This window comes from Xiphophorus maculatus, chromosome 10, assembly GCF_002775205.1.
Source record: "Xiphophorus maculatus strain JP 163 A chromosome 10, X_maculatus-5.0-male, whole genome shotgun sequence".
Classification (NCBI taxonomy): Eukaryota; Metazoa; Chordata; class Actinopteri; order Cyprinodontiformes; family Poeciliidae; genus Xiphophorus; species Xiphophorus maculatus.
Window position 1 is genome coordinate 12,829,792 of NC_036452.1, and position 21,352 is coordinate 12,851,143.

Sequence of the window (21,352 nt, forward strand, 5' to 3'; positions counted from 1 at the left end):
TGGCTGGGTAAAAATAGCATCATGTGCACACAAGACAAACAGGAGTGAGTGCAACGCTTTGTTTTCCACTGAGGCTACAGTGGCCGGAGGTGAGCTTTTTGTGTGTTGACAGGCTGTCAATTTTCGCACAGTAGATCAAAGCTATAAAAAACACCAGAAAACATTTAAATACATAGTAAGTTGAGTCTTTTGAGATTTCATCCTTGCTCAGGCGTTTGTGCTGAAGTGTGTCTGAGCGAATCAAAATTACCTCAAATGCAGTTTAAAACTACTCAAGAGTTTTCTGTCTATTCTAGCTCTGTTGTGAAGCAATTTAAGCTATTAATTGTGTGGCATCAATACAAGTGATTCAGTGTCGAACTTACCAGGCTGTCTACACCACCCAGGGTGTGGTTAGCATTGTACAGGGAGTAGGTCAGCTGATAAACACCATCATTGGTCTCACTGTTGCCATAGAAACCCACACCCACAGAGATGCTGCAGAGAAAAGAGGGGAAGGACAGGTAAGTCTTTGATAAGTTAATGAGTTGAGCAGAGTTCTACAGTTGCTGATGTCTTCTATATCCACAGGACCCTTGCCTGTGGATATAGGCTACAGTCAGAAGGTCCTGGTTACAATTCCTGGCCTGGGACCTTCTGCAAGGACTTTGATGTCCAATTATTCCATCTTCCTCCCAGTACCATGCATGTTATGTTAACTGGCCTGTCTAAATTCCCTTGGGTGTATGTGTGGGTGTGTGCAATACCTGTACAAAGTACAAATATTGCACAGTGATGAACCTTAAGAATATTTTGATTTGTTCTACCTACAAAAATCTACTCATTTACTGACAGTTTTAAAGAAAATATACAAATGTAAACCATTATGTAATGCATTTCATTTAAGACCTACAAAAATGTGAAACCTGTTAACAATACCCTCTCCCCAAATGACACAATTTGTTTGCATGATTTTAAACCACGTCAGCAGACGCAACAATCCATAGGTCGGATTTGTTCAGCTGGAGCGCAGAAAATGATAAGGAAAAGATCATTTTTACTGGAAAAAAAACCCAAAAACACTCCCAGGGCTTTGATATTCTTTTATGTAGTTACAGAGGTTTTGGATCTACTAGCTTATCTTGTCAGATAACACAAACAGAACTCTTCCTGTAGAAATCCATAATTATCCCATGTGGGAACATGCACCAGATACAGGCCAAGATTGGGTCAGGTCAGTACTAAAGGGAGAACCTTAGGTAAGCCTTCTGAACACTTAGACTCAGTGTAAAAATCACCTGAAGCCACTGATCCTGCAGAATTGATAATAATTGTACTGGAAGCTATGTTTGGATTAAGCAGAAAAACAGCAGCTATTTTCCTAATTACTGAGGCAAAGGCATTCTCTCATTAACTGACCTCCTGCAGATAAACCACCCAATTTGAAGGTTTTGTCCAAACTATTAGGGAAATAAGTAGGAAAAACAGCAAACCGACAAAGTGCAGATTGTAGGGGTTACTACTTTTAAGAGGAATGAGCTGAGTCAGTCTCTGACACACACCAAAAAGGTGTCTTACTGCAAATAACTTGTGATTGTGATATTCTAAAATAATCCCATTCATTACAACAAATGCACCATCAGTGCTTTCAGGTGTGGACATAATAATAATTAAAAAAAAATATTAATGAACAATCTTGTCATGTAAAAGTTTAGAAAATTTAAGAGAGGTTTGTAAAAGTCTGTTAAATTCCAGCACTAGCTCACTGGAGAGTATGCCAAGATACATGAAAGGTCGGACTGAAAATCAGGCCTTTTGCACTCAATATTACTTTGTGAACTCTTCCACAGTTAAAACATCAATACAGATATGTTTCAAAATGAAAATATTATTTTTGCATTATTTGAAAGTCTTTAAATATAGATTAGAATAGAATAGAATGGTCCTCAAGGGAAAATTGCTCATTTGTTGACAAGCTAGTCCATTCAAGGTGTACAATATTAGTAAATACTAGGGGAGCAGCGATTGTAGCTTTCTGGCCGATTGAATATGAAATGTTGCTGAGTCATGCAAGAAATATAAACTACAATAGATATAACTTTTATCTTCTGCCAATAAACACTGCAACGGAACATGAAAATCAGACCCACCAAGTGAAGCTCATGCGACATTATGCATTTTATGTGTTATTTATGACATAAAACGACAGGAAAATGCACTGAAGTCTGTACTGCAATGTGATAAAGTACTTAAGTAAGACACACTACAGTCCTCTCTGTGCCCTTGTCAACTGTCAGCCAAACTCATGCAGTCGCACAAGGAATTAGGGGTGTGTGAGGCGCCAAAGGACACACTGTGAGTACTTAGGGTTTTTATATTAACAATAAAAGAACAAATGTGAAAGCTGCATTTGGATGAGTCCTCTATGTGATCAGTCTTCAAATGTGCCCTTGAAGGATGCTGCTATTGAAGTGTGACATATTTGTATAACTGAATGGGAAATAAAATACCGGTAATTGTTTATATTTACCAAAGGTAAAATTTCAGTGGTAAATAAACTTTCTCCAAATACTGTTTATCTCAACATATCATTAGAAAATAGCTGTCAAGAATTAAATAAAGGCTAAAAAGAGAGGAACCATCTGGACTAATAGGATTTACATGAAGACAATTTCTGTCAAGCTTGGTGTCCAGTACAATTGGCAGCAACATCCATCATGGGCTGCCTCTAATTGAGAGAGTTGGGATTTAGATGAAGGATTGTTGATTTCCAACATCATTGGTCTCAGACTTTAATTACCGTAATTTGTAAAATTAAGTCTTGCCAAGAAAACACCTTTTAAATAACAATAAATAGTAACTGAAGTTTCTATCTGTGATAGAAAAGCGAGTGCAACTTTTTATAGCTACATTATGTAATAGTTGTGAAACAGATAAAGATTTCTAACTGAAACCGGATTTAAAATATTTTACTGATGCAACCTCAATCATGAGGTTGTTTACTGGTTCTTGATACCAACAAGCGCCGATTAGATTTAAACCTCAACATTTGCAAGTTTCTGTATGTACAGATTAGCAAAAGCACCTCAAACATAATGAAAGCTGTATTCTTTCAGTAAAATCCTCAAAAATATTCCATCTGCGGAGAGGACATGGTAATTAAGGTCAAGACCTCAGCAGTTTTTAATAATAATTGTACACACAAGGTTCCTCAACCAAGACAGATGAGGCATTCCCGTTTTAATCAAGTTGTTGAGATCTGCATCAAATTCCAGAGGGTTCGTTTTTAATTATGCTGATACTATGATCAATCAAATTCAGGTTTGGAGGTGCAGAGACATGCATTCATTTTCACTACAAGATAAACGTACCATTAGAAACTATCCTAAATCCCCTGAGGAAAAGCAATATGCCAGTTTGAATAAGAGCTACAAGGAATCATTGCTTAAATGTGGAGCTTATCTCGGCCCTACAGAGCTTCACAGTGAGCTTTGCCTCTTTGTTTTAGCTACCCCATCTTGGTGTAATGTTTTGGTCTATTGTTTCATTGTCTACTTATTTTAGCTGCCATAGACTGTGGTTTTTCATAAAAATTTCCTTAAATTCTTCAGTAAGAAATCTGATCAGCATGACGTAGCACCCAGTTAGGAAAAGATGCTACAAAACAATGGAGGATGTGTTGTTTACCATGAGCATTATTATTAATAACTTTGATCAGTACATGTTTAATTAAACTATGGTGGGCAATATTATCCGGTGTATTCTGAGGTATTTTTGTCACAATGGACTTCATCAATTTTTAGATTTTTACAAGTATTTTTCTTTCAAAACCATGTATTAATTGTCTTGAAATTCACAAAATGCACCATTTTCTATAGTTCTGTAATATAAAATCCCAAAGAACGACATAAAAGTGTTATGTAGTAACACAAGAACACGGGAAAACATTCATAGTTTGCCAAGAACACAATCTGACACCAGGGGGCAATGAATTAAGACTACAAGTCAATAACATGAATTTTGTCTCCAAGCAACTTATTTTGTCCTGATTTACTCTGGGATTTGTTTTTACTGTTCTCATTTGGATTTTTAGAATATGCATCTCTGAAGAGCAGGAGAGTGACACATTTAGGACACTTTAAGTAACAAACAGAAATAAATAAAATGCACATATTGAAAGCTTATTCACTTGGCATGAGCTGCAGCCACTATGAAATCGTTAAAGGCGGAAATCACTGAAAAAAAATTGTGTCACTCAGTTAAGTTTATTAATCGTGTTTTTATACAAATATATATATCAAGCAATTATGTCTGGGTGGTCTGGATTCTTCATATTCAGTTTACAAAATGTTAAAGAGTATTTTTTTAAATTCAAATATTTAACTTTACATCGGTAAATATGTAAACCAAAAAACCATAATTCCCCAATTTTTCTCTCTTTAGATGAGAGTTTTAGTATATTTTGCACAGCCACACACCACTGTGTTTGTCAATGAGCTTAAAAACCCACAGTGCTCGTAATTCTTCGGTTTTAATTTAATATCTCCAACCAGCTGATGAGCGTCACATGATTCAGTCCTGGTAATAAATTCAATTATCTACTTTGAGCACTCCCATCTTACCAACACAGCCGGTCTGCTGATGCTGGTGCTGAATCAGTCCACATGTTTCTTAAACTTTATCATCAGCATTACAGTCCATGTTTAAGAGAAACCTAAACACTAATCTATGCTCCAAATATAGGAACAAAAATCTGAAGCTGGATCCAGTGGCCTACTCAACATCACGCCAATGATGTTGGCCATCCTGATTTCCTTGAACTTGGTGGGGAAAGTCCAGCTAAGCTATTAGCTCTAGATTTCAGCAAAGCTCGATTTGCTGAAATCTCACACTTTTCATAATGCCCACATTTTTTATTTTAAATGTCATTTTTCCTTTTAAGTGGAAAATCTTCATAATTAACATAAAGGCTTTCAAACATCCATCTCCGTGTAATTGATCAGTATAATGTGTTTCACTCAGTGACAAAGTTCCTAAAATAAATGGGTTTTTTAATAACATTCTAATTTATTGAATGGGTCTGTATACATGCATGTGTACCTGCATTGCATTATGTACATTAGACCTTATGCGGGGCAGATGTTCTTAGGTGACCTATTCATGTAGGTCAGAAAGTGACCGTCAGGTGAGTGGTGCAATGTTGCTGTTTCTAAGTGCCTTGTGTGTAGCGCGCATGTGGAATGGATTTGTAAGGGGTCAGGTGTATTGTGCTGGTTTAGTGTGCCATGCCGATGATGCACGTTGGGGATGTGGTTGTGTTCATGTGGGTCAGGTGCGGTGATGGTTTTTGTTTGTATCCTCTGAAAATATCCCGTAGGCATCCCTGGCCTCACACACACACTTCCTCGGTTTCGCTTCCGTTGTCGCTCACAATAACACCGCTGTCTCGCTTGTACTATCCTCTTCAACACATGGAAATCCAGCATTTCGAAACCCGCATCACAGTGTTCAAACCGTGTGAAAGGATAGCAGCTTATAGTTGGGAAATTGTGGTATTCAGAGGAATAAATATTATTCTGAACTATTTTCATTTTTCATACCTATCCAAATCTTGAAAGTAGTTTAAATCTTGTACTTTTTCAGACAAGATTATCCCTGGTTTCTACAGGATAGATGCATTGAACTTATTGAAATATTTCACTGGCAGCTTATAGAGACTAAAAAGAAGCCATTAACAGTGTCCATCCATGCATAACAAAGAAAGTATAGTTTATTGTTGTCTTTATGTTTGCATATGAAATGTGTGTTATTCTTATTGTGTTATGCTCTACACAAGATATTTTTAAAAAATTCAAAGCATTTTTCTAGACATATTTTAGTTGTAGTCTGCACTATTTATTCCATATAATTTAGAAAATAGGTGAAGATTATTGTTTTGCTGGATGGAAAGCACAAATGTCCACATCCCCACACTACAAACAATACATCAGTTTCTTCTACAACTTTTATTAAAATAAATGGTCAGCAGGTCTGTGGGATATGTTTCATGCCAAGGAATCACTAGGTTTGATAAAAGATGAATGGGGCCATACTTTAGCCCTAATACTGGAGTCTGTTAGTCTATAAATGCCATGAAACACAAACACATTCTTCCATTATTTTGTGTACTCTGTGTGAATACACAAAACTTTAAAAAGTTAAAACCAAGTCCTATGAAAATGTTCAGAGTAAGGGTTATCAGAGAAATTTTATCTCACCATTTCTTACAGATCAAAGAGAACTTGCAGAAGCAGATCAAAGACTGAATTCATCAAAAGAAAAAAAGATGCTGACTGCCTTATTGTAGGCCTAAATTTTGAGTTCTTGCACAATTAAAAACAGAAAATTAAGCATTCGAATAAAGCAAATAAACTAAATCAAGAAATGCAAACACTGATTTTCTCACCATGTGATAAGACCTGCAGCCACAGCTGACCAGGTGACGCAGCAGGAATTGGGCTTCTTGGTCTCCTCTTCTTCATCTTTGCGACAGCAGCACAGAAAGCTCAGGTAGACGGCCAAACAAAGGAGGTTAAGGCCGAGTCCTGCCGCTGCCACGCAGCCCAGGAATATGAGGGACTAAAGGGGACAAAAGGGGGAGGAGATTGTTTGCTTTACAATCAAAAGTAAACAGAGAGAGTCATTATGCAATTCAGGGAACCTTTCATGTGTTTATCTGATCAATTTTCCCCAGAGAAATCATATTTTATGTATGGAATGTCATGATGTAACAACATTATACAGCCCATCATATGTATTTATTGTTCACAAAGTCCCAAATATGTGTAAAGATATTTCTATAGTTAGAGTATTTATGTCTGATTTGAAGTTTACAATGTTTTAGGCATCAAAAAAGAAGTTTAGCAAAACATTTCAGTCATTAATTATTCTTTAGAATTTAAAATGGTAAATTTGCTTGTTTGTATAGAACAGCAAAACATCTGCTGACTAAAATACAAACAAAACTTCACCCGATTACTTAAAAAAATTAATTTAGCTTTGAGAAGGGCAGAGGTGTATCCAGTTCAAGATCAAACTTTAGAAAATGGCACTGTGCCACTCAACAGCCTCCAAAAAAAAAAAAAAAAGGTTTACACTGTTTATTTGAACCAGTGCTCTAGGGCTTCAAATGAAACACTCTCTCTGCAGAGTGACTATCATTATTTAACAATAAACCACATGACAGCAATAAATTGTGATTATGTCAGTGGCAGTGCTGGCAACAAAGCATTCTGCTTGCCTGTCTCCAGCTGGAAAACAGAAGCCCCCCTTTACTTTCACTTCTCTCCTCATGTCACCATTAACCCCCATCCCACCTTCTGCGAAACACTGTAACGACGAAAATAGCAACAAGACTATAACAACCTCAAATGAATTCACCATCCATCTGTGAGCAGATGGGCTTCTTCAGGCTCAGGCTCTTGTATTATTTTTTTAACGCTTCCCCTTCCTTTTTAGCTTGTCTGAAATCTTTGTGATGCTGAGCCATCTGCTCTTTGTCTGTGATGTCATGTCTCCTGCATCCCAAGTGGTGTGATTAGAATGCATGAATAAAAGAGTCTGCTGGATTATTTCAGATTCTACAAAGTGGCAGGTAAACCCCCATAAGCCACACAGAAATGTCCTCTAAATGCTAAACCCTAAACAGCAAGGAAATTAGTGTATTAGCTTGAGATGAAGCTGAATAGAGCAAATGGATGCAATATTATGAAATTCTGTATTTACGAGATGCCCTGTTTATACAACAACGCTAGGACAGTAAAACATATGCGCATGTTGTGTTTTTAGTCTTATTTTTACAAGACAACATAATTTTTACTGGACAATAAAGCAAAGCTATGATAACAGGCTCCAGAGTGAAAGATTTTAGAAACACAATGCAAATCATGTCTAAATAAATGAACACTAAACACGTTTTGGAAACGTCATCTTGGGCTTGTGCACGCAGGCCTGGTTTTCACCCAAACACAACACAACAACAATGGCGGACCTCAGTGTTCTGTCTGTGCTTCTGTATCTCTTCAGATTTGTTTTAGTGTTAAAATTATGTTCATTGTGCAATATTTATGTCGCTAGCGAAGATCCATGGATTACATGCATCAGATCACATGGGTACCTCTGTACAAGCAAATTGTTACAAAAACCCACTCTTGGATTAGTAAACTCATAGCCTGGTAAAAACCAGCCCCTTATCCTACGCTATTTGCTTCGTACAGAGAGACTGGGCTCTCGGCTATTGAGAAACAATTACTTCCTGGAGGTGTGGACTCAGTTGAAGTTTTACCTAACTGCTTACATTTGTGAAGAGAGAAGTACCAAGTGGAATGAGACTGCTGTTATTCTAATCCAATATTTGGAAGTGTGGCCAGCATGGACTGAATGACTTTGTTCACTTCCTCTGCTGCCATTGCTAAAACTACAGGAGGACTACATTGCTAAAAGAAAGCAGAAAGTCAACGTCTTTGTTCACAACTTCACCATCTGTTTGCTGATTGGTCTGGTAGAAAATTCATCGGAGAGACTCAAGAGAAACAGAATCAGAGTTAAGGGGAGAAGGCCCATACTGTGCTGGAAGCAAGATTTTTTTCAAGCAGAGTTGCATGAAGGCAATGGCCAGGCTAATAAGCTCACAAAGTTTTATCCCATCCTTTACAGTTGATCACCTCCTTTAGGCACCAGATCATTTCATTTTCATCTTCACATGGAGCGTTCTCTTTCCATGTCTATGTAAACACATTTTTCTGGGATTCACAACGGAAAACGCTTTTGAAAATGTACTGTAAATAGGGCATCAGGTAGCTGTCCTATGGCTATATCCTTAATATAGTAATAACAGCAAAAGTGGGGATGAATTTTCTGATCAACTTTTAGTGTTGCTAATGGCATTTTAGTTTATTCTTTAGTAACTTAGAGAATAAATGGTTTAGAAGATTTTAACAGTTTCCATGCACCATAAAGAATCCCATAAAAAACTATACAAATTAGCTTCAGTTGTGTCCCTTTTTTAAGCAATTAGAAAGTGAATGAAGTACTATTCTCAGACAGACAGGTGGATGTCACAGTCTACCAAGGTGAGAGAGAAACAAAACAGAAGCTCCCCGTCTCATCATTTGTCTGGGTCTGGATTCAGTTTGGAATGATGAAATTTGAAAGCATAACCTGAGTGTGGGCGAAATGAGCACAGCAAGTGAGAAAAAGATTTCGGTCTCATGTGGATAATATGATTGTCAGGGAGAGGGGGTTGGGTCACAGACAATCAGATTATTTGAATAGGGAGAAGAAGTAGGGAGGAGGCTCAAAGGTGTCCCTGGTTTTATTACATGCAGGTTAACTGATGCTCTCACTTTGAGGAGGAATGATGGGTGAAATGGTGAATTACCCCTGTTTATTTCTATTAGGCACCATCTGACTGACTTGTTCAAATTACCTTGCTTTTGCTTGTGATTTTTCTGCAGGCAGACAGTGCAAAGAGCAGAGGGCAACTGAATAGGAAAGCCGTTCATATGCCAGATTAGAAATATAAAGCATAAGATAAACCATAGGACAAAAACCCTGTTTGTGAGTCATGGGTCATTGTCTTGTGAAGTTTAGAGATATAAATCAATTCAAAATCTGTTGGATACTGTAATTAACAAGGGTTCTGAAAAAAAAAAAAACTTAACCAAGTCCAGCTTATTTCCTCTAAAAGAGTTATAAAACGCACAAAAACATATATTTTTCTTGTCACTCCATCTTTCTTCTCTGTAGTCCAGAGTTAAAATAATAGCTTCTGAATTATGGAGAGCCCATTCAGGATGCACATAGTGACTGCACATGGTCAAACACATGCACTTAAACACAAAAGCACTGGAAAATACAAATGTGTTTTCATAGCTTCCAACCAGTACTCCATCGTTCCATTAAGTACAAAAAACCCAACCATTTATCTTTTACAGAGCAAAGAGCAAACGAGGATCCTGCACAATCTCAAAGGTTTTGGAAAAGGAGAGAATTCTGATAAACACAGGATAAGATTTGAAAGATAAAAGTATTTATAAAGAGAACACATTTGTATTTTCTAGTTCTATTCTCTTTTCCATTGTCTAAATGTTGCAGCCATCCATGAGATTGACACAAATATGGAAATATCCAACAATAAACTTTAGAATTTGCTCACAAAAAGGTAACAAAATGAATAGAGACCTCTGTTAATTTGAGTCAGGAAAAGTTAGGAATTTGTTTATGAAAATTAGAAATTTTCATAAATTTCCTCTATGGTCAGATGACACTTGCAGGTCAGTCCACTAACTGCTACATCAAGTTGGATTGACCAGTGTCCCATTGAAGCCTTAGACATTATCACCTCTGCTCTTATTGTTTACGCCGTTAATTTAAGAGGCCCTACTGTCCTCTTCCTCTTTGTTTCCTCTTTGCAGTCTCAGCAGACAAGGGGGGTTGGGGTATTGCAAAAGGCTGGAGGCAACAACACAGGAAAGACAGGAAGGAAGACCTAGCTGAGCGGTCTATGAGATCTGGGCAGCCTCAGTAGAAGGGACAGATGAGCACAAAGGCGGTGGTGACATAATTACTGGGGGAGGGATTAAATGTGTAACTCATGCTAAAAATGAGGTTGAATGGTGAGGCAGAAGATAGAATGAAGAAAAGAAAAAGACAGCAATGCAAGTTGGACAAAGACACGGCAGGGTGCATGGGGGATGTGTATTTATGATGCAAAGAGACGTAGCTAAATCATCTAAATAGCTACCTCAAACACACTGATTCTCCTAGTGCTCGGCCCAGTTTCTCTATCATTTCAATCCTGTTGTAGACACTTTGCCCGGAGGATGAAACATTGCATAATACTACAATTTTCTTAAAATACTGAGGAAAATTACGCTGAAAACATGAAATCAGAAGCACATGACAAGATATGGTCACCGTGTTACCTTACGCAATGATGACTTACCGACTCATTTAAAAAAAATAACACTTGACGTATAGTTATCAAAAGTTTTCTTTGATTCCATTTCAAAGAATGGATTAAATTGAAAAATAGTTTTCAAAACCCACAAATCTGAAGTGTGGCATCCCTTTGTAGCAGTCCCCCTTACAATGCCTTCCCTCACTAAAATATTCAGAAGTCTCCTAATTAGTAAATGGAGTCGACTCATTCGAAAAATAGAAAGAGAATGGCTAAACTGCAAACCTACCAGCACATGGGCGTCTATAAACGTCCAGGCCAGGAGAGAACTAATCAAAGAAGTCAATTATGGATAATAAGCAGTTCAGCGGGGCAACATGTTGTTGTCTCCTGTCAACAACAAGAAACAACATGTTGATCTGAGTAGGATTAGTCATACACTTCGCGAATCTTGACTCAATGGAAGAGTGGCTTTTGGATTAGGTATGACAGGAAGCACTCAAAATAACTGTATTTATATACCAAAAACCTATGGGGACATCATATTTTGTTTTCAGCAGGAACAAGGAAGTTGATCAGAGCTGATGAGAGGGATCCAACTGCACGACACAGTTCTCAGCCCTTTTTTGAAACATTTTGAAGATCATACTTTCCTTCCACTTCACAACTATGTATTTTGTGGTGTTCTGTCTCATAAGACCAAACTAAAAATAAAATGGAAAAAGCTCAAGTAATGTTAAGTTTTTGAAAGGAAAATGAGGAAAAGATTCATGTCAAAAATATGTGAATTAGTACAATTTGTTAAAATAGCTGTTTTTATTAGAAGCAGAACATGCACATTAGCTAGTCACTGACACTGGGCTGTCTGTCAAAGTGAATGGAAAATCAGTGCTTGTATGAACTAATGTGTGTGAAGCGAAACCAACTAGTGTGCAAAATACTCTTAAAAAAGGAAAAAAACTAGAAAAACATTCAAACTAACATACACACCAACAAGACAAAGGCTGAGGCATAATGAGGCAACACTGACCCGGGTCAGAAAAGAACCCAGAGGACATTTAAAATCCCCAAAGGCACATCAGAGGTATGAGGAAAGCCAGAGGGAGAGTGATGGCACAGATGGGACAGTGAGATAAATGGAGAGTGATCCTATAATGGCCAATACAATGACAATCCTTAAAATATGGCAAACACTAACGCATTCATAAACACACATCTGAAGCGCTTAACCAAGAAAGCATCTATTTTCTCCTAAAGTACCAGAACCACCAAGAATTACTGAAACGTCCTACATGCATATGCTAAAAGAAAAATTTGGGTAACGATAAAGCATAATTTAATGTGACTTATTTGTTTGATAAATATTCTGAACTAAGTTTCCTTTATAAATATTCATCTAACATTTATTTAATGTAATATTTATTTTATATTTGTATTATAGTTTCTATCTAGATGTTTTCAACTTAACCATTAACCAGTTAGGCAATTAAAAACAAAGCTAAGTGGTAAATTTGCACTACCATCTGCACATCTTCTGTACAGACATTTTAACATTAAATTAAAGAAGGATGTGAATCCAGAGGATGAATAAAACATCTGAGACGATTCAAAAAAGGAAACAATATTTTCTCCAGAATTATGTCCGATGTTAAAAGCAGGCTACCACTCAAAACACATATCATCATAAATTCAGCTTTGGGAACAAGTGAGACTAATCGAGTTAAAAGAAAATCTGTTTTATCTTTTGAGTGTTCAATTCGAATTGAAAAGTGTAGGATTTCTGTCTTCCTTCCTTATAGAAAACACTCTGGTCCGACTCCTTGTATTCAGTTGCGCTTCTTTCCAGGATTAGGTTATGAGCAGTGCTATTGCTGCCACTGATACTGTGTTCCCTCTGTTTTTCTCTTTACCAGTGATTCCTCTCTTATACACAGACATACATCAGATACACAGATGAAATGTCACCACTGCATCCAACATGAATAATGCATGACCTTTTGCAGCAGAAAAAGCTAATTGTATTACGCTACAATGATCCGAGAAAATTAACAGAGGATTAAACAATTCAGCACATAAAGGAAGACATTAGTGTTGCTTCACACAAATATTACTTTACAGATGTAATTTACCATGAATGGAAGTCATGGGGAAGGGAGTCTGTATGTGTGACTCGCAACCCCTCCCCTCCCCCCAAAAAACAAAAAACTGGTCATCAAGAAGCTATGATGAGTTTTAAATATTTTGTGGCATGAGTGTCCTTTATTAACAATAATCAGACAGGGAATAGGCAAAAAGATAAAAGGAGAACACATTCAGGAAGATTGAGAATCAAATCACCCCAGGCTCCATCAAGACCTAAGTGCCTTTGTATTATTGGTGCATGCTGTTCTGCTACACCATGTACTGCCCTGAAAACACAATGCTTTTTTTAGTTGTATTTATTTTTTTTTTGTTCAGATGTAATCTGTATTATTTATAGAATTCCAGAACCTGACTTGCAGGTACATCTCAGTAAATTGGAATATGCATTCTAATGAGGCTCATCTGTGAGATTATAATTACCTTCTGAAAAAAAGCTTTAAGCTGGTATTAAACATACTTTCCATTAAGCATATGTTTCAATGTCATGATCTTTGGGTGCTTTGGTTTTCATTAGTTTAGTTTTTTTTTTTGTTCCTCTTCTTGTTGTTTATGTTTGGAAGAGTTTGCCGTAATTACTTCACTTCTCTGTGTTCGTTATAATTATTTGGTCTTGATCCATTTCTTTGTGTATTGTTTCTTACTTTAAACTTGAGCTTTCTTTTCTGTGCATTTCGGTTTGTTCTCTTATGTTAGTTTTAGTCTTTTTCCCTTGGTTTGCTGTTCTATTTGTGTCAAGTTCTGTTCCCTCTGTATTAATTAGTCTCTTTCGCTCAGTCTCTCTTATTCAGTTTGCTCCTTCCTCAGCTGTTTCACATACCCTGATAACCCGTCATCCTCCACTTTTCCTCCAGTATATAAGTTCACTTATTTTCTTTGTTCTTTACCAGTTCCTCCTGTTACTCTCCACATGCTCCATATTCTGTTCTCCTCATTCAAGTCCTGTAAGTTTTCTGTGTTCGTTAATAAAACCTCCTCCATGTTCAATGTCAGTTTCTGCAGTTTGGTCCAACGACCAGCCTAAAATAAATGGGGAAAAAAAAGTTTTTCATTAGCTGTGAGCAGAAGCCTCATAATTATTAGTAATAAAGACTTGAAAACATCAGCCCATGAGATGAAGCTAAATAAAATAGCATCTGTAATGTCGTTAGGAGGTCAGCAGGGAATGGTCACAGTACTACTGTGGTGTTATTTCACTGCATATACTTGGAACTGGTTATAATGAAATATCAAACTGGGGTTCTGTATCATCAAATCCTGATTCTTCAATTATTCTGACTATTAAGACAAAATCTCCTGAATAGGACACGCCTGAAAATTATACTTTCTAAAAAAAATAAATCAGTATAAGCAAATCAGTCTTTAAAAGGTATAAATCATTACTGAAAACAGTTGTGGTCATTTTACAGATTAAGTTTTTTTTTTCCTGTGGCACTCTTGTTATTCAATAACAGAGAGTATGAGGATGGACTAAGATATAATCTTCTGGTCACCCGTAAGACTTAGAAAAAGGCCAAATTCAACGCTGAGTAGGATATGAGCAGCTCCAAGACAAGTTATTGTGCCTCATTGTTGATTCCAGAAAGCAACCAGGGAATGCATTACTCAGGGGTGAGATGTGAAAGTCAGAAGAACCTGGACTGGCTTGATACAAGGACTGTGAATTTAGTGGAGAAATATTTTAAAATGCTTCATATTTGTGCATTAGAGACTAAAAGATTGACCTCAATAAGTGTTTTTTGATGAAGACTGCATCGCTGTGCCACTCTGAAGAGCAGGAAAATCAATTGGTGACTGAAATTGTAAAAAGAAGGAATCCAAAAGACGAATCATACAGTATTTTTAAAAGAGAAATGTAACTATGGGGAGCCAGCAAATAAGAGGAAGCTGAACATTTTAAAGCAAAGTTGCTCTGTTTCATCCTTTTGACAATACCATGTCTATCATGACACTTGCTGGAAAAAGAAATGTTGGCATTTGAAGGTCTATTTACAGCATACAGACAAAGAGTTAATAATGCTAACCACTTTAATCAGGCTAATCATTAGTAGAATATACTACAGATGATTAAAAATGTCATCTTTGTACAGTTTTTATTTTTTGAAAAATTACAGCTAAATTGTGTTTAATCACATACTGTACGTGCAACACACCCTTTTTGCTTTGGCTCACACACAATATGACTTGGGCTCTTGTCATGATATAAATACATAATTACTGATCACAGAAAGGTTTCTTAAGGCTCATATAAAGCTACACGAAGAAAACATAAAAAGGAATAGTTTAACAACTTAACATATCTGACAGTGAACAGCTTTTGAATCTCTAATATTTTGCTGAACACAGACGCTGATTATTTTGAAATGATTTGGTAGAAAATATATTTTTTGATGTGGGGAACCCTTTCATTTTGAACAATGCAAAAAATTAAACTTGGTAAGCTATAAAATGTAGAACTAAATAATATGCTCTAATTGTTTTTGTTCATACATCAGTCAGTAAACAGGAGGATTTTACTATTAACAATGGAGAGAGAATATTCTGTCTGAAAAAAAGTTTTACTTTTCTATAATTATTTTATAGATGAGGGTTAACTTGTTTAGTGGTGGTAAAAAGTACATGGCTGTTATTTATAGTTCCCAAAAAGAAATTAAAGTATTTTAAAATCTCAATTGAAACACTTTGCCAGCTAGCCAAAATCTCTCTTCAGTACATCTCTACAAAAAACTGAGTGGATGGAAAAAAATTTCAGTGTCAAGCTGATACAGTAAATGACTCAGAAACATAATTAATAAATAGTGAGTGTACATCCATCTGTTGCTGTACATCTCCAACGCAGGACGAAGTTGTCTATGAGAGAAAGTCCAAAAACGTAAAGATGTGCTAAATGGAAACTAAGTGACATAAAATGTCTTCCTCCAACAGCAGGTGGCAGACAGCTGTGCGTAGGTGGGAAGGTCTCCAGGCGCTTTATGCATAAATATCTTGTGTGTGTGACACTGTGTGTAGCTGGAATGGACAGTGACATTTCTTCAACATGAAGGGGGTTAAATGGGTGTCAGGTCAGTTACTGAGTGAAGACGACATGGAGGAATGAGGCAACCCCACCTTAAATGTCAAAGTCAGTGGGCTGCAGAAACTTTCATTTCACTCTGTGAGGAATACATCCCCATAAGGTTTCACAAAAATTCTTCGTTCTTTAATGCCGTGCAAAAAGTTTGTATAATCAACTTCCCTCCACAGATTCTGGCTTAATTAAGATTTCTGATGGCTTTTTCAAATAATAATCTCAAGGCAACCTCTTCTACCTACATTTCAACAAAACCACCTGTGCTGACTGTGTTCCCTACTTTTGGTCACACTGCTGCACTTGATTGAATACCCCAGGGACCGGGACCCTTTCCAGAATAGTGCACTCCACTGGGTCAGCACACAGAAGATGCTAGGAAGACTTCCTTTGAATTTGTCACAATCGGGTAATCTTAGGGGAGAATGGACGCCAGGTCATTTAAAAACCAGCACAACACAGAGTTCTAGGAATGGCCAAGCCGTAACAGGGATGGATGGAAACAAATTCAATCAGACAGTTTGTTGGGAGTTTAACAGTCGTATTAAATGGCCATTAGCCGACATGCTAGGGCTTTCATTTCTGTTACAGATTTAAAACATGATCTTCTTTGACAAGTGGATGACTGCTCAAACCTTAAAACACAGAAAAAGCTGGAGCTTGGTACTCTCCTTTGAATACTTTTAAATTAATAAACTGTACTTTTGACCAATATAAGAAAACCTGCCATTTTACTTTTTGATGTCCTGATGCAGCATTTATCCTCTAAGAAAATGTTTATGCATTCCTTAGTAATGCAGATTTCATTCTGATAGACTTCAAGCTTGAAATTCACCACTGTATACAACCCTTAACCAGGCACCTAATTAGGTACACCTATTCAATTGCTTGTGAATGTAAACAGTGACTCACCCTTTCCCATAGGAGCTTCTCAAGGATGAGAACCAGCATAAGGAATAATTGGGACTCACATGACTTTGAATGTGCCGTTGTTTTTGTGCCAAACAGACTGGATATTTAGATTTTAGGGTCAGAAGTTGATTTAAAAAATGTGGATCCATCCTGTTTTGTATAAATGGTCCATGCAGGTGTTGGTGGTTTGTTTGTTGGGGATATTTTCTTGACACACTTTCTGTTTTTCTTTCTCTTTCAGAGCTTTATCTAGGATGAGATTTTAGAATCTGAATAGCTTGCAGCTAAGAAGAATACATTCAGAGGAACATCAACACTTTGCCAGCTAGCAAGCGCCAAGAACTGAACTGAAGACAAGCGCCAAGAAATTACGTGATTAAAGTGATATAATAAAAAAAAGGACTGACATGGAATCTCATAAGCCACCTAAAAATAGACATATCAGAACAGCAGTTTTAAAGGTGAATATTTACACAGTTTTGCAAGTTACACTTTAGAAACCATGGTGTGTTGTCAATAAAACTTGTATTCAATTACATCATTCAGTAAATTGATGTTGATAAATGACATTCATACACTAAGTTTGCCCAGTGATTAATGGAAGACAACATTGCTTGAGTTGCTCTTGCATAATTGCTCTCTGTGACATTGCAAGAGAGTCTCAAAGAAACACCTGGAGCACAAGTTTGTAAAGGTTGTTTTCTGAAAAAAACAGTGATTTGGCTGTGAGTTGCATAGACGTAAGCTGTTTATTAGAAGGTTGGCAAGTTAAGTAAGCTTCTTGCAGGCTTTAGGTTGTGTTCTTTTTGCATTATTGTAAAAATATTGTTACTCCTGCTAAAGTTGGAACTTGGGAATAAGAATCCAATCCTATGTATGTGATAGATGCAGAGAACTACTTTTTAGATCGGCTCATCTAGCTTGTTTTGTTTAATTAAATCTGTTGGACAAATATTGCTGCAGAACTTCTGTTAGTCAATTATAGTCAGAATTCTGTCATACTGTTGAATCTGTGCATGGTTGTTTGCAACCTGCCCAGGGTGTATCCCACCTCTCGCTAAATGACCACTGGAGATAGGCACCAGCACCCACACATCCCTGCACAGATAATGTTTGTTCTAGACAGCAATAGTCTACAACAAACAGTCACCTTATGTTTAAAGTAAAGAATGGCTTGGTATGACAGATAGAATGTGATGTTAGGTGGCAATATAAAACTAAACAGCAAAAGAGTTATTTAACCACTTTACCTTATGAAGGTATTATTTTCAATTTCTTCAACTATAACTGCATTTTTTTTATTCCAAAAAACCTTGTTGACATTTGCCCCCTTTCTGCTTCTCCTTGAAGGCCATGCTTACTTTGACATTTCAGGAGTGCCACAAAACCCATTAATTTGCTTTCCTTGACACCCTCCCAAACGCTGAAGCCCGAGACCCTTCCCTCAGGGAAGTCAAGGGGTCATAATTCTGATGCTACACCCCTACAACAAAGGAAACCCAACCCCCCAGTTTCCAGGGAAGAGGATATTTCATTGTTGTTTACACTGGAGGGGAATGTGATTGCTTGAATACAATCCACTTGTCCTAATTTGCGAAGCTTTGAATAATGGGTGAATGTTGTTGATCTGACCTGCTTTAATTTCTAAATGACCTGAGCTATTACAAAGCACCAAACAAGTTAAAAGAAAATCTCCATTATTGTTGACAACAATGGAGTGGTGTTAAGACCGACTAACTGAATGTTGTCAGATCAGCATGAGGGTTGCACAACCCTTTATTAGTATTGAGCTATCCAGTCTAGCCAATTGCGGTGCTAGCTGGCTTCAAGTACTATCGAGACAAATAGGAGTTAATGACCTTCTGGAAAGCCAGAGGGAAACCATGAATACATTCTGTATGCAAGTATGAGTGGAACAGGAAGCAGAGAAAGAAAAAAAAATTGATCTGGAGAAGCTCAGCAGAAGTGAATCACTGATTTAACAAAGAGTTACATAGTCATCAATGCACGCAGAGGGAGGCTGAGGTGGGACAAGGAGCATGGGAATCAGAAGTGACAGATTTAAGATTGATTTTCTTGTGGAGGATGCTATAAGAGTTAGTAAATTTCCAGTGCAATTAGGGAGGCTCTGATAGCTGAAAAGATAATAGATTTTTAGCTGTTGGCACAAATAATTTTCATTTGCCGTCACAAGCTCAAGAAAAATACCCCAACCGGACGGTTAGTGCATTTAGTTGCTAAATCAAACTATAATCTTGAGAATTACATTTTGTCAATAAAGATAATGATTTAAAATAATAATTTAAAAGAAATAACCCTCTAAATTAATGCCAGTTTTCTTATGGCCTACAATGGCTCTGATGAAACCATAGGTAGATGAAGGAAAGGGTGAAGGGAATGAGGATCTGGACATAAAAAAAGACAAAAGTGAAGGAAAAATTACAAAAGGTCTGGAATCCAGACAGTCTGGATGCACTCAACTGGGCTGCTTTCTTCAGAAAATTACTACAGAAAAATCTCATGAGATAGAATAATCAAGCATATAAAGAGAATGTTTGCTCCTGTAATTGAATAGTACTTTATGTCTGTGGGTTGTTCATTTATTTCACATCCTTATAAGCTACATTACCTCACAAGAGAGACATATTCTGTAGAGACATGTCAGAGGTGAACATTAGATTTAGGCCTGGACTTTGATTAAGTCATTTTCACACAAATACAATTTGATTTTTGTCATTACATTGCAGTTCTGGCTGTACGTATTTTTGGGGTTGTTCTCCTTAGAGTTTAGATCTGGCCTAAAAAAATCCAACCCAACCTGGTCTGACTCCATTGGTATTGTGTCCGAGCCTGAACTTTAATTATAGGCCCGAGCCCAAAGTAATTCTTTAATTAAGATGTCACTACTTTTGTTTTTAGACCACAATTTAAGTAATCAGTGTAACTTCTCTTGTTTTTTAGCTTTTGCTTAGCGTGTTGTAACTTCATCTTTTTGCTTGTTGTAACCGGAGGGTAAGTCTAGTGTAAATCATTGGGGATGTGTGACTGACAGGATGCTATTGTCACTGCTGCTCAAGTGGAGCAGGGCGGGGCCAAGTGCACAGGCAGTGCGATTTTCTCTACATAGTGCAGTCTTAAACACGTCAACCTTAAAACACTATAAGGAAGACCTGCTCCGGCACTTAGTCAAATGTTTCCATTACAGTGAATTTATTAATATTACAAGGAAATATCAGAATTAGATAAATGTGAAACTCTACAGTCTCTGAGTCAAGCTCAACGGAAGATGAAAGATTATTTCAGGCAGAATCAGTAAGTTCATTTTATGTCAATTATTTGTATTCACACAAAATTGCTGGAAACTACTTTTATACACAATGCTGAGTGACTCATCAGCAGTTTTTCCAAGTTGTATGTGTCCACTTACTTTCTTTCTCCTAGACTCCAAATTTTAGCTAAAAGTTATCACGAATTATGTTTGTTTTACAAAGTACTAGAATACTACAAAGGAGACTCATGATAGAAAGTCTGTGTGGCCATTGTCATTAGCAAGAAGTGCATGTCAGATTCACAAAGCAGGAAGTGGAGAGAAAAAAGAGAAGTCAGATGGACACAGACCTTCTGACCTACACATAATGTCTGCCTCAACACACTCACAATAAATCCAGAATAAACTAGGCCTCTGTCCTATTTTGGACAAGCTTATTTCAGTTTTTGTCCTCTATCTATTCTCAAGGCTTCAGCACTAGGAGTGATGGAGCAGAAAAAATATATTTCTACATCTGACAGATCTGGTGGAGAGGAACTGAAAAAAACATGGTATTTTCACTAAACAATTACCATCAGGGAACAAGATTTAGGTTTTCCTTACAACTTGGAGAACAATAAGTAATCCCTTAATACAGCAGTTCCCTTAATACAGCAGTGTGATGTATGAGAGTGGTGTGGTTGCAAAGCTGCTTTTTATTCAGAAGTGGCTTTTTATTCAGACGTCAGCAGGACAAAATTCCTCTACATATATAACTACTAGATACAAAGGGAATACCCTGATTATTGTCAGAAGACAGAAATTAGAGAAAATTTTCAGGCAGATGTTACTGACATCACTGACTGAAAGAGTAAAAACCAGCTACCACACACACATGCACACAGAAATTCAGACAAAGAACAGTAGAGGACCCCAACCTCTGAAATTCCTTCAAATTTCATGGAAAGAAGCCAAGACAGGACTTTTTGCCAATGTTACAATTGCCCAATTACAATTCCTCTGACAGAGCATGTGTCCTGGGTTGTAGCCGTCGCCAAGTTCCTCAATA

At 37.1% G+C, this 21,352-nt stretch overlaps 1 protein-coding gene across 2 annotated transcripts in view; it reads right to left on the reverse strand.

Annotated features, from left to right (window-relative positions):
* Positions 1-21,352, reverse strand: part of ttyh2 (tweety family member 2) — a 55,391-nt gene that overhangs the window by 28,621 nt on the left and 5,418 nt on the right. For both annotated transcript variants that reach the window (XM_014471794.2, XM_023341621.1), the window contains exons 2-3: positions 6,425-6,597; positions 366-477 (exon numbers count right to left, since the gene is read on the reverse strand). In XM_014471794.2, the coding sequence (XP_014327280.1) occupies positions 366-477; positions 6,425-6,597 (285 nt within the window). The remainder of the gene's footprint in view (positions 1-365; positions 478-6,424; positions 6,598-21,352) is intronic.